Here is a 14,320-nt window from a genome sequence, read left to right as displayed (position 1 = left end):
ATTTATGATTTAATTGGTTGCAGCTTGGCTTCAGTTAGCTGGTATATCATACCGGTATGCAGCTCCTATCAGAGGGTCCTTTATCAAGAAAGATAACCCAGACTTTCAGACACACACCCTGTCTGTTTTCTCTGACAACCAGTTATGAATATGAAGATAAAATGCATCATACACATAAGCCAATAAGCATTTAAATTCAAGGTGACTTGGGACAAGCTGACATGGAAACAGAACATGTGATTTTCATGAGATTAAAAGCTTGATGGTGATGGTGAAAAGCTTTCAATACATTAATGTGATGTTTTTGCAATGATTTTTTTTTCATGTGTGGTACATTCTTGTATGAAGTCATGAAGCAGTGTGTTTGTAAATGTCAAGCTCTGGAGGGTCAAACCTTTACTGCTACAACTAGAGTCTGTCACTGTCCATACATGTATACATTTGCCTTTTGCTCTAGTTATACAATCCACAAATTCAAACTAAAATCAAGACTGGTATCTGGTATCACTCTCATACTCATACTCATTTCAGGATCAGTTAGTTAGTAAGTTAGTTCTGATGCTATGTAATTCTGTTTACATCAGTAATGCTTGTTGACAACATAATTTAATGTTAATATTGGAGTAAAACAGTGATCTGTTGCAAGATGTGGGTTTACTGAGTTATCTGGAGTAACCCGAAACGACCTATTCTGGGTTTGACACAGCAAATCTGTCCAGATAACTCAGTAAATCACCTTCTTGGAACAGCCACAGGGTGATTGCCCTCGCTTGAAAAATGGTGGTTTGTTGAACCACTTAAAAGGTTTTCCTGACAGGAACCTCTTGTAGCCAAACAAATAATGACGTTGAATGTTGTCTGGCTGCAGCATTGATAGAAGCAGCATTACCTTATGACCTTATGAAGAGGAACCAAAACCAAACCTTAAAGGTTCAGAGCATTTATTTAGCATCAAACTATTTGTAATGTAAGGATATAGAGCAGTAATGTCTACCTGAGCAGAGAATGAAGTCGCGTCTTCGATTTGCTTTGTTGACGGGCCGGCTGCGTGTGCCTTTTAGTGCATATTCGTGCATGTGAGCGTGCCCCACTGGCTAACTCACAGCCGACGCTCTGCACTTCGCTCATACGGCCGTTACAGCTGATAACGCCGTCCCGACATATGGCGTTGTTGTGTAAGCGTAGCACCCACTAGGCTTGAAATGATTCCTCGAATAACTCAAGTAATTTGATTAGTAAAAATCATTAATTCAAATGATTTGCCTCAAAGCTTTCTTTAATCCATATACTCTATATGGCACACTGTGTTTCGCATGGAAGATTATTTCTGTGGCGCAACGCGCTTACTGCTGTGGACAAGTGACGTGAAGAAGACACTGCCAATTGCAAAACGGAGGAAGATAGGGAAAATAGCGAAAGGCGAAGAGAAGATACAGGCCAGAGAAAACGGCCGAGAATGTCCAACGTTTAGGATCATTTCAAGCTGAAACAAAACGAAAACTCTGTACTCTCAGCAGAAAGCACCCGGTCCATGCTTCCAGTCCACAGAGTGGACATTCAAGGTCCAAAGCACAGTACAAACTATGGCACTTCCTGTCAAAAAGGAAGGGAGCCGGCCCAACCTAAGTGAAAATGCGGAGCCTCCAGCACAGCACAAGACGAGGGTGCAACATCATTCCTCGACAACATACTGAGATCATCAGACTCCAGCACCAGTAATGAAGAGGGGGAACAGCAATTAAGCCAAATTGTGCAGAAGGAGGTCTTGATGTATTTTGGAGAACATCTCCTGTCCAAGAAGGAGAATCCGCTGTCATGGTGGAAAACAAATGCTATCCAATGCTGGCAAAGCCCTTGCTGTGTATTCAGGCAACATCAACGCCATCAGAGCGTCTGTTTTCTGTAGCAGGAAACATTGCATCAAAGCGCAGGGCAAGCCTCAGTTCTGAGCATGTTGATATGCCCACTTTTCTTCATTGTAACCACATGGTCTTTAAAGGCTTACACACACACCAGTATGTAGAGACATTTAAGAAGGTATATTATTCTCATGAATAACCTTTATTTCATGTTGGCTTGTGTGGACTCTGTGACTCTTGCTCCAAACTTAAAAACTTTATTATATTCATCATACATGAAATTTGACCTTTGCATTTAACCTATACTTAGGAGCAGTGGGCTGCTGTAAAGCGTGGTTCAGTGTCTCGCTCAAGGACACTTTGACATGCGAACAGTAGGAGTCAGGGATCAAACTGCCAACGTTAAAGGACAACTCTACCCACTGAGCTAGCCGCCCCTCCTGTCAACTCGTTTTGCTTCCTACAAATGCCACAAAGCCTTCCAAGAAGACAGTAAAGGCTTACGTTATGCCTGAGCTGTAGTTCAGTTGAAACATGTTTAAACTTGTAGTTCTGAAAGTTAAGTGGCACAACTTAAAAGCAATGTTTATGTATTATCATTTCAATTTATGCCTTAGTTTTAGGTTGTATGTATAATTTTTTTGAAGCAATTTGAAATATCTTTTTTATGTATTTATTTATTTGTTTTTGCATTTCAGAAAATGTTTTCTTTAAAACCCAGAATGTATAAAATGCCACTTAAATGCACTAAATGTTTTTTTTTACATAATATATGACGGAATTTAAGCAATACAAAGTAGATTTCTCTAAAAAGGAAACGAGTTAGTTGTTCGGTCTTACTTTCTCTTTTGTTCTTTATTATTGCTCTTTAATAAAGCAAAGTATTCTTTTATACAATTACTCAAATAATCAATGGAATACGCCCACCTTTTGGTTCCTCTGTCAGCACTGTGCAGTTGCTATCGCCATGTTGAGAGCCGTGTGGAGGCAATAGATATGGTCTGAATTTCAAATTTAGCGCGTTTAAAGGAAATGTTCGACATTCCAGGCCATGACAATCTGTCTGGTTAACATCCTGAGGACGTGGGGAACTGAAGCCATCCTTCTCATCTCTAACCACAAAGTCCAACTCCCACTGATGAGATCAAGCAGCAGGGTCTATGAAAAAATGCATACCCTTCACTCATAAGCTATGTCTTTCAATTCAGCATGGAGACATAAATTAAGCCAGAACATCACTGTGACCAACCAGAGCCAGCGCTGTCTCCCGTATGACTCACTAGCTGCGCCTTGGATGACTTATGAATATTTGCTGCCCAGTGATTTAAGACCAATTGTTTTTGAAAAAGGCAAATTTTGCAGCAATATGGAGGAAATTGAAAACACAAGGTCAAATATATTAAAATGTTTCCTGCTTACAAAATGTTGTTTGCCTGTTTGAGCAAAACAAATTGCTATACTACCACCATAAAGTGTCACCATGTTTCTGATTTCCTTGATAGACAGATGCAGAGAATTATAGCAGTCTGTCGCAGTCTCGGCTGTTGCCTGTTTATATACGTCACACATAAAGATCTATGGCTGATTTACTGTTCTTAGCCACGAGTCAGGACGCCGCTGTGTGACAGTGGGAACCTGGTAACCGAATTGACAAGAATGTAGCACAACGTGAAAGTCTTGTGATAAATTAACATGTGACCTCGAGTCTGTGACATCGGACACTTTGTTGTTTTGTTTTGTGTGTTTGCTTCCTCTGACAGCGGCCTGTTTTCATATAAAAAAAATGTCAAGTCACTCCACAGTTATTCTTCACCAGATGGGAATTTACAGCCTGTGAAATGAGAAGCATTGTTATCTCTAAACCCAAACTTCATTCAACTATGTTATGTAGACAGCTGCAGAAATAGCAGCATTTTGTGATATTCCTAATAACTTGCAATTAGCTACAGTAACAATTATCTTCAGTATTGTTAAATCTGCTGATTACTGTTTTGTTGTTTAGTCAAAAATATCAGGCAAAGAAGGCTAATTATTGATAAATAACAATTTCTCAGAGCCTGAGATGATGTCTTCGAAATGCCAAATTCCAAAGTAAAAGTCCCTAGAAGTGTATGCTTTAACTTTTTCCCATGATCTAGTGTTAAAAAAGTTAACAAAAAACGCAATATATCTTAATATTGAATTGCAATACTTTAAGAATCGCAAAACATATCGAATCGGATAGGTGTACCTTCCCAGCCTTACAAAATAGCTGCCTGATTTTTGTTTCTGTTAATCAACTAATGGATCCAGGGTGTCTATATCATCCTAATGCTCCTGTAAAGGGTTAATTTGTCATCTGAACTCTAGGGGTTAGGATTGACATTGTCAGCCTGCTGTAATTATGATTAAATACTATCATCCTCCACACACATTTTCTCACATAATGACTGCTTGTTTATAAAAATAAGCACATAATTCTCCAGTATTATTTCACTGACTGCATCCCCAGAAACACATATTCTCTTAGCGTTTGTCGTTGAATAAATCCGAGGAAAAATCACTTGTCATCACCTGTCTTTTCTTAGAAGCACTGCTCATAATACAATTTAACTTTCCCCTGATGAAAACCCAGATTAGAAGAATTGACAGATTGGCACAATCTGAGCTTTAATATATTATAATTTTCCCGAAAAAAAGAAACGGTTTTGCAATTCACTGTGGTCTCGCTCATAGTATTCTACTGGAAGTTGCATCTATTTATAGGGGTAATTGTGATTACTCCGTGTCTGGAGCATATTATCTGTACGGTGCTTTAGGGGGTGAAGAATTCATTTGAAAAACTCAACAGCAGCGTCTCTTTCTGGAGTCAACAACTTGATTTTTGCCTTTTTTGTTAGCCCTGCTGCTTTATGAGCAGACAGGAGTGGGTCTACACAAATCTCTTTTGTGTCTTTTATGTTTTATTTTTGGTATTTGAACTAACCCTTTACAAAAAAAGAGGCACGATTTAGATCAAAAACTCATTCAAGTGTGTTTGCTTTTGATAATATCAATGTCATAAAATATGTGACATAAAGGAGAATGGCCACAGTTGTTATATCTTTAAAAGTGTGACACCCTGAAGCTTTAAACTCTTTACACATAGCAGAATCAATGAAACCATTGTTCCTTTTCTGTTTTGCGTGGCTTCTTTTTAGTATTGCTTCTGGGGGGCAGCTTCAACGTTTCATGCCAAGTCTAACATCAACGGTCATCTTGATGTCGTCATGTTTCGTCTCTAAATGTTGCTTCCTTACTGTGTCTCTCTTTATCCATCTCTCTTTCTTTCTCTGCTGTTTTTGATGACAAGAATAAGAAACAAAAATGATCTGACTGGCTTCGCCTCGACCCATGGTCGCCCTTGAACGTGAGAGACGCACAGCTGGCTGCTCATCTGTCTGTTATTCAGGCAGCAGAGTGATGCTCCTGAGGCACAGCTTTGATCTGCTGTCTCACTCTTTTTGCAGACCGTACATACTGTACATGATTACGCTCTAACGAGATTGCAATTTTCTCGGCCGATTCCGATTTTCTTTCTAAGAACTGAAATTGACAGCAAGGCTCCAGAAAAAAAGTCTAAATGTAATCATTTTACTTTTTGTTATTATCATCTATATTGGTTATGTGCATAAAAACACACAATTCAAATGATTAGGAAATAAATTATTGTATTTTTATTTATATAATTGCTTAAGATTTTTAAAAAAGTCTTGGCTGCTTAGAGCTAGTGTTAGTAAGCTAAACGGGTCATAATTCTCTCTCTATTATATATTTTCTATTGTTGTGAAAACATCTCCTTCAATCAACTGTATTTATTCTCACTAAAAACTAAATTTTACAAGATTACATTTGAACGCATCATGATAGCGTTATAATTTACCTTCACCCAATACTTGTTTTTATTTGAACGCATCATAATGCAAGTCAATGCAACGTCCGTGAAGACCGTGCTGGCGGCAGGCGAGCTGGTCGTCACTGCGATTAATCTGAGCTAAGTGTCTATTTTGGACTTGCAGTTGTGACAAATTGCAAGCTTTATGTCTACTTCACTCACGCTGATGAACTTCCACACCAGTGTGTGTGTGTGTCTGTGTGTGTGCGTGGTTGTGACGTTACTGTCTGTGCTGCTGTGTGCTGACGTAAAACTTGTATGCGGCAGAGACACACGTGTGTAAATGTGACGGGCAAAACACGACATGAGACTCTCATCCAGCAACTTTATTACAAGGAGGAAACACTCTCTCTGTCTGTGTTACCGACAGTTGCTGGTTCAGAAGATGGAAAACAATTAACATAAAGGGGGGTTTAAAGAAAAGAGAGTCTCAAACGATGGAGTTTGTCCCGAAAGCCTGCCAGAGAAATTCTGAGAGGACGACGACCACGAAAATCAGACGTGTTGCAGGGAAAACAAAAATATATGGATGCAAAAGTGATGAAGTTTGCACCGCTGAGGAAGGATCCTATTCAGGCCAGCAAGACATCTGAATCCTGAGATATTCAAGTGAATATGCATCTAGTTGAGTTACATTATGATGCGTTCAGGCTCTATTCAGTAAAAATGAGTATTGGACGAAGGTAAATTTTAACGTTATCATGAAGTGTTCAAATGTAATCATGTAAAATGTAGTTTTTGGCAAGAAACTTGAGGCAGATCATCAAGGATTAATTATATATTCACAAAAAACAGGTATGCAAACAGTAATGGAATAATTAATAATTGTTTTGTTTTTTATCATGGTATCGAGAATTGAGGAATTTCACTGGTATTGGTATTGACTACTAAATTTCTAGTATTGTGACATCCCTGCAACCGTTAATGTTTTGTTTGATCCAAAAAAACATTGCACATTACCCTTTATGCCTCTTAATAGCACGGTAAATTTCATACAACCATCAGGATTAATCTGATTTAGATGACATTTAGCAGCATGTAAATGTTGGAGGTGAGTTTGTGTTTATATTAAAGCATGAACTCTGAAGGTCTACGCTGGTTTAAATGGAATCATTCAAGTGATGAGCTGACTCTGCCTGCACTAATGAGACTCAAACCCTGCTGATTAAGTGCAGTGCACATTCGACTCGTCTTTTTTTATATTCATAGAAACATGAGGACTGAGAGGTGCAAAATAAACACAGATGATTAGCTTCGGTTATTACCTGAGCCAGTGTGATATTTACTTCTGAAGCACACATTTTCATTGCAGTCATACCTCCACAGTCATTAACTAAGAGCCTTGCTGGTTTCAGTTTGCATTAGGAATGAAGTACTGAAGTAACCCCAAATCCATTTATGTAAGTCTCTGTTGCAGCCAGCCAATATCTTCAATAACACTAAAAGCTCAAGTCAAATCAAAACCAGGGCCTAAGCTGAAAGCTAAGGATGCAATTCTTCTGCTTTTTGTTTCTGACAGGAAACAGGGCAGCAAACTGAAAAGGTACATGGCACAGACAGAATTACAGGGTGGGATTGGACTTTTTGCATTATTCCCAATCCTTGTTTTTTTGGGGAAATTAGCAGAGGCTTCCAGGGTAATTGGAAGTAATAATGGCATGAGTCAATGACTACGTTTACATGCACGCTAATATTCTGAATCCGGCCTTATTACAAATGTAGCATTTTCCGATTAAGACGTGGGATATGTCGATATTATTCAGGTTTTAGGAGCATTCTTTGGAAAATGTATACAGCACATTCGGAATAAGCGTCTGAATTGTTTTTTTTACAGCAGTTTGCGACACATACGGCCTCTTGCTTGTTTACGTCCAGTTTTGTGTGTTGTACACAAACCAACAAGCTGACAGTTTGCAGAGATGCATCCCCAAAAGAAAAGCCCACATTTCTGGTCGGAAGGAGAAACACACCTACTTTTAAACATTATGAGAGACTTGGATATCAACAGGTTTTTGGATATGCGCAAATATCGCAACAAAAAGGTGGTTAAAGGCATGAAAGAGGGAGGCTGTTTTTGCACGATCGAACAGGTCCGCCACCAGTTGCGTTAATATTCATTTTCATTAGCCATGTAAATAGCTTTGCAGGAATATTGACTTTTTCAGAATAAATGCCCTGACACAGCAAGCCAGTTTGGGGCCGTCGGTGAGCGTCTGTCGGCCTAGTTTTTGCGGTGTGTCCCGCAACGTCCACTCTAGTCTGCCCGTGTCAGCATGTTGAATCGGCGGCGGAGCCCGTCAGTGAGAGAAATCACTCCGATTGTCTGTTCAGCTTAAACGAATCAGTACACGTGAAGAGAAACGACACGGTCATCTGGAATGAAGCTAAGTGATGAGAGTGGTGTGAAAATGGGCGGCAAACGCCGCTTTGTTTCGTCTATGCATCATAACACAGGTTATTGTGTTTCCCTTTTTTGAATGAAAAATACGGACTACCATTATTTAATCTCACGAAGGCACAGAACGTACATGGTAGTTGGCCATTGACTGTAGTCTTTGCGATGTGTTCGAGCGCAGCTTTTTAGCCACGACACAGGTGATGTGAGGCGATGCAACGGTCAGCCTTCATTGCTGCTAGTTCTTTGATGTGGGTTTGGTGTGTCTGGGCCTTTAGGGCAAAAAACAAAATATTGTGTGCATGTAAGTCAGTTTGTGAAAAGAAGCGCTTTCTCTTGATTAATGGCATAGTTGCATTTTGGCTGTGCTCTCCTCTGTGCCAAAGATGCCACCTGGTGTTTGGCAAAGCTGTTAGAGGAGGGGATAAGGGATCAGTTAACAGAGTCTGAAACAGCGATTTTAATACCTCCAGTGTATCTACTGTGCAACATCAGGCTGCACAATGTATACAATGGCCCAAAGTGATTGCATTGCATTTATCTAGCTATTATAACAGCGAGCAAGTGAGAAATGTGATGTTAGTGGAGAGTTCTTCCACTTTTGTTCTTAATCAGCATTCCAAAAGGTTTAAATGAGCCACAAAAGGAGCTATAAGTGCTATAATTTCAGGACAAAATAGTAACAAACAACAATAAACACTCTATGTTAATAACCTCATTAGCGTTAAATAAAGGAATAATTTCCATTAACACTTCATTTGGAAACATTGCCTTTGGACCAGATGCTCAAACATCACATTAAAAATGTGTTTCTTGAGGAATCAAACTGTTTTAATGGAGTATACTGGCACCTTAAGGTAGGGCTTCCCCCTCTTAGTTGATTAGTCGACTAATCAGTTGTTTTGGTCTTAGTCCAGTAAGATTACTTTAGTCGATTAGTCGTTTTTTAGGCTTTTTTCATGCTGAATGACTAATTTGCAAGAAACTTATGAGCACATCTCTGGTAAACACAAGATTTAAAGTGGTGCTTTTGTGTGATTCTTTGTAGAGAAACTTAGTTTTACAGATCTGTTGATTAAATAAATTAAAATCAACTAATGGATTAGTCGACAAAATCGTATGAGTGTTAGTCGACTAAGGATTTCTTTGGTCGAGGACAGCCCTACCTTAACGTATTAGAAAAAGTACTGTGGGTGGATTGCCCTGTAAAATTTCACCGAGTCCACTTCCTGAGTGAGCGGCACAATAAATATGAGAGGTCGCATGATGAGAAGAACATCAACACAGCCCTGCAACAGACGCCAGAAAAGTAATATTTTCATGCAAAACAAAAGGGGCTTTCTTTTTCAATATTTAGCCTAGACCATAATCTTTCCCTAACCTTAACCAAGTACAGCGAGTGCCTAAACATAACTATAGAAAGGTCTGATCATGCTTTAGCCGCTACCAGCATAGGTATGGCTAATGCCTGATTTATACTCCTGCGGCTGCGCGCCTATGCGTTCTGTGCGGGCACCTCTCGTACATGCCAGGTATACTTAGTAATGTGGTGAATTGCGGGTAGCATTTAATTTCTTTTTGATTTGGACCCGTGGTTTTGAAATCCTTTGTAAGATGGCCCAAGATAACTCCATGGCTGGAGAAAAAAAATGGAAGACTAGGATGATGAGGAGGAGCTCCTGTTCCTAGAATTAATAAGGTTGTTTTTGTTGTAATGGATGTGAAGTACATGTCTGAAAATGCCCCCTCTCAGCTCTGATGTCCAATCAAACTTTTGCAGCGTTCGCAGTACCTGGCGCATAGTCAGATTTCTCGGGAAGTGCGCGGGGCTTCTATGCAGCTCACTGCGAACTCCCCAAACCATCTCTGTGGAAGCTCTGAGCAATCTTTTCGTCATAAGTATAAATTAGGCATGAAGTGTATATATTAACATTTTGCAGATAGGTTCTGTGTGAACATTTTGCACTTTTTTAATCTACATTCATTCAAAACATTGCCTCATTCGGTTTATAAGTAAAACGTAATTTCGGCACTACATTTCGCTTACTGTAAAACATATTTGCTGTTGCAAATTAGTAGTATATAAACGTAATTTCAAAGAGACATATGAAAGAACTGTACCTCTCTTGCTGCTAAACTAGGCTGCATGCTGGAGACGACTCAAGAACAGGGAGGGAGGGGGGTCTGACATAATACTGTGAGTTTTGGCAAAGCTCACCCTGGGTTTTCTCCTGTCACTGGGATTGACTGCAGCAAGAGCCACTTACACTGGTGCAGCCAAGACGGGACAAGCCAAGAGATGCACTCTCTTTTGTAAAAGAAAAGGAGGTGTTGCTGAATACTTATGAAATAAGATAAGAAAGAAGAACAAGATAAGAATCTTATTTGGAAAGCCTCTTGCATGAAGTCCATATTCAGCAGATTCAAGACCATGTGTGCAAAGCATAACAGCACAGACTACATGTGCATTTACAAGACGGTTTCCTGAAAAACAAGCACTGGCATGAGAACTTAGGTAGCGATCAGAAATAAGCAGGTGATCCAAATCTTGTGTGCTCCATGGGGAAATTTAAAGCCAGATGAAGTGATGCCAATAAGCCATAAGTGAGCTCATCATAATTTCTATGCCCACATGACATGGCTCTGCCGGTCGTAAACACTCACTCCATTCATATGACATTAAGCGTGGTCGGATGTGGTAAGCAAGGAGCACAAATAAACATGTTCTTTCGGTTAACAATGCAATTTGGATTCTATACAACAATATTTTTAATATAATGATGGGGGATTTCAAAGTGAATAGAAACTGTAAATAATTATACCTTTTTATGTGCTGATTACTGTTAAAGGGACTGTTTGTAACTTCTTACACATATAAATCAAACCGGGTCGGTGTCCCATGCGCGCTCGCATATGCGCGCTCGCGTGTGGCTACGCTGTTCAGACAAGACTCCAACACAACTACACGGGAGCACCAAAACCTCAAAGTTATATCTAGTGAAGCCCGTCTGTTAAACAGTGTTGGCCGCAGTTGGAGGACGCGGGGGAGACCGTAGCTTTGGTCTCCAGGGCCGGAGTCTCTGCTGTACTCTGCTCCTCTGCTCCTCTGCCTGCTTGCCTTCACTCATCTCGCTCCACTCTCACAAGCATGCGCGCACACTACACACTGCAGAAGAGTTAGTTTAGCTCTGAAAATATCTAGTGACGTTTGTGCAGAAATAAATGCTGCAGCTCCTCCAGACCAACAGAGGTTTTTACCGTGTCTTATGAAGTGACGGGGCTCCGCAGCGAGAAACGTTATCGTCTCCGACCGGTTGCCGGTGTCTCCCTCAGGCCGCGGTCGGGAGGCTGAAGCAGGAAAAGCCAACACTAGGATTTAGCATTGATTCATGGAGAGATCTCCGTCTGGTCAGCTAACATTACTGCCAAGCAGGTGAAATATAGAGAGATATTGTGGTTTTAGCTGACGTGTGTTGCCTCACTGTTTTGATCGATGCTCGTTCATGTCTATTTAGAGTGAGCAAGCACGAGCCCGACGCTGACTTTCGTTGACTTAACGGCCACAGGTGTCGCTGTTAACAAGCATTTCTGATTCTTACAAACAGTCCCTTTAATACATGTGTTTTTCAGTTAGGCTACAAGCTTAAATATCAAGCGACGAGAAAGGTCATAGTTTCCTCTATTATTTTGTTTCTATAAACATTAAAACATACACTATATACAATATTCTGTTCCTGCAAACCCCACTAACTGTTATGAGAGCAGTAAGCAGAGCCAGTTTCTTGCCAAGTCTTGTAGTCGTGCTGCAGTGTAAATGAATGTAAATCAAATTCCCTCAACGTGCCACAAGAGAATATGACACCTGGACTGATGCCGTTTTTCAAAGTGGATGTGAAATGAAAACACCTCTGGTGTTGTGCGGAAATGAGAGAGAGAGAGAGAGAGAGAGAGAGTTGCTGTATACTTACAGTGCCATGACAGGCACTCTGGAGAGATGAAATCAAACTGCAACAGGCTCATGTTAATTACTGGACTGCATGATCAACTGGTGATCCCTTTTCACTGTAGTGACACAATCCCACACGGAGTAGCGGTGGTGTGCGCAGCTGAACAGCAGCAGTTAATTACTATGACATGTATTTGCATCCACCAAAGTGCGCATTTTCAATTTGCGCATTAAAAACTGAGGGGAAACGCGGAAAATTATGAAAAAAAAACTGCGCCAAAAATCAGGGACAAAACTGAAAATATACCTAAAAAGTTTTTACACTTGGCTGAAGTGGAAAAGTTAATAAAAATGCGACAAAGTTAGCCAATTAAATCATGACATAAGCTAGCTACATGAAACAAGTGACTAACCGTTACCGTAGTGACCGTTACTGTTACACTGAAACTTCCGGTTCACTGAAGAGATGAAAAATGGCGGGAGACGAAAACATCATATATGAGGAGGCGTTTTTTTCTGTAACATAAATAATGCTTAATTTTAACTGTAAGTATAATATTTTTTATATATAGAAGTTAATATATATTTTAAATTAATTAAGAATTTGACTCTCACAAACCGTCGTTTTGATCACATGATGAGGTTGACACGGGTTACCATGGTTACACGTCTCCAATATATATAAATCCCACAATGCCATGGGGCAGGGACGACAACGGTCATAACAGACGTTGACGGACATCTCTGTAACATCAATTATGCTTCACTTTAACTGTAAGTATAAGATTTTTAGACATATATATATATATATATAAGTTAATATATATTTAAAATTAATTAAGAATTTGATTCTCACAAACCGTCGTTTTGGTCACATTAGGGTTGACACGGGTTACCATGGTTACACGTCTCCAACCGCAAAAGCAGGCTCTCATCAGGAAGTGACGACATAAATTACTGTTCAAGTGTGTCCGAATACTACTGTTTATTCACACATGTTGAACAATAGTACATTATTGAGTATGTAGTGCAGAGTCTGCGATTTCGGACGAAGGCAGCTCTTTTTTTCATCATCTCGTTGCGTCTTCTTCTGTAGTTGTAGCCTGTAAACTGGACAATTAGCCACCTAGTGGTTTGTCTTGATGTACTAACTCCCATTGATAGTATACAGTAGTGGATGGAAAACGCACTAAATTTCCGAAAATTTTGGTTAAAAATGTTCACTACATTTTAACAGAAACATGTTGACAATTTGGTTAATTTACTTTAATTTATTATTTATTTATTTAATTTATTATTATATTTATTATTATTATTATTTAATGCATTATTTATTATTTTATTATTTATTTATTATTTTGGTTAATTTAATCATTTAAAGAAACAATAAAGTAATATGACTGAAGGAGGGGGGGTGTTAAACATTTCTAAACGTTTATAAAAAACACCAATTGAGGTAAAAAAGTGAATTACTTACTTATCAAAATGACGATGGAGAGATGAGTATTGTAGTTTTTTATATAATCCATGGCTGGCTCCCGTTTTTTTTCGGCAGGTCCACAGAGAGTCCGAGTAGTTTTCTTCACCTTTACGTCCTCATGAATACGCTCACCAACAGGCTCCTGAAGCTATAAACGGACACACACAACATGCGCTTCTTCTCCGGACAGTGTAGTTGTTTCTCCAAGTTGCGCACTGTTACTCATTCCAGTGATGCTGATGCTGCTGCAGCCTCCAGTGACGACAACCCCCACCCATCTCTCTCTCTCTCTCTCTCTCTCTCTCTCTCTCTCTCTCTCTTTACCCCCTCTGCTCTCTCTCTCTCTCACTGGGTGTTAGTCACCAGTCATAAAGGCTCCTGGTCCTAAAGACACTCATTTTCTCTCTTACTTTTCTCTTCAGTTTTTTGCTCTCAAAAGAGTTTTATCTCTTGCAGTTTTATATTAGAGGAGAAGTGAGAAAGGGGTATAGGGAAATATAAGTTTTACTTCTACCTACTCCTTTTCGAACACTATTACTCTTGTTTTGTTTGTTATTATTTTGTATCTGTTTTTATTTATTTTTATGTTCGAAATAAATTCTTTCATTCATTCATTCATTCATTCATTCATTCATCTCTGTTCTCCAGCTGCTGGTGGAGACACCAGCTTGTCCATTAAGAATAAAGATGAAGTTTTAATCATTACAGCAAAGAGCAGAGACCGAGG

At 39.5% G+C, this 14,320-nt stretch overlaps 1 protein-coding gene across 2 annotated transcripts in view; it reads right to left on the bottom strand.

The window, feature by feature from the left end:
- The window catches only part of ltk (leukocyte receptor tyrosine kinase), a 65,807-nt gene extending 51,951 nt beyond the window's left edge, over positions 1–13,856 (bottom strand). For both annotated transcript variants that reach the window (XM_074660121.1, XM_074660122.1), the window contains exon 1: positions 13,591–13,856. In XM_074660121.1, coding sequence (XP_074516222.1) covers positions 13,591–13,642 — 52 coding nt within the window. In that variant the 5' untranslated portion in view covers positions 13,643–13,856. The remainder of the gene's footprint in view (positions 1–13,590) is intronic.
- Positions 13,857–14,320: the final 464 nt, after the last annotated feature.

Source organism: Sebastes fasciatus, chromosome 15 (assembly GCF_043250625.1).
Source record: "Sebastes fasciatus isolate fSebFas1 chromosome 15, fSebFas1.pri, whole genome shotgun sequence".
In the NCBI taxonomy this organism is placed as follows: domain Eukaryota; kingdom Metazoa; phylum Chordata; class Actinopteri; order Perciformes; family Sebastidae; genus Sebastes; species Sebastes fasciatus.
Note: the sequence above shows the minus strand (reverse complement) of the source record. Positions and strands in the feature narration are given on the sequence as shown.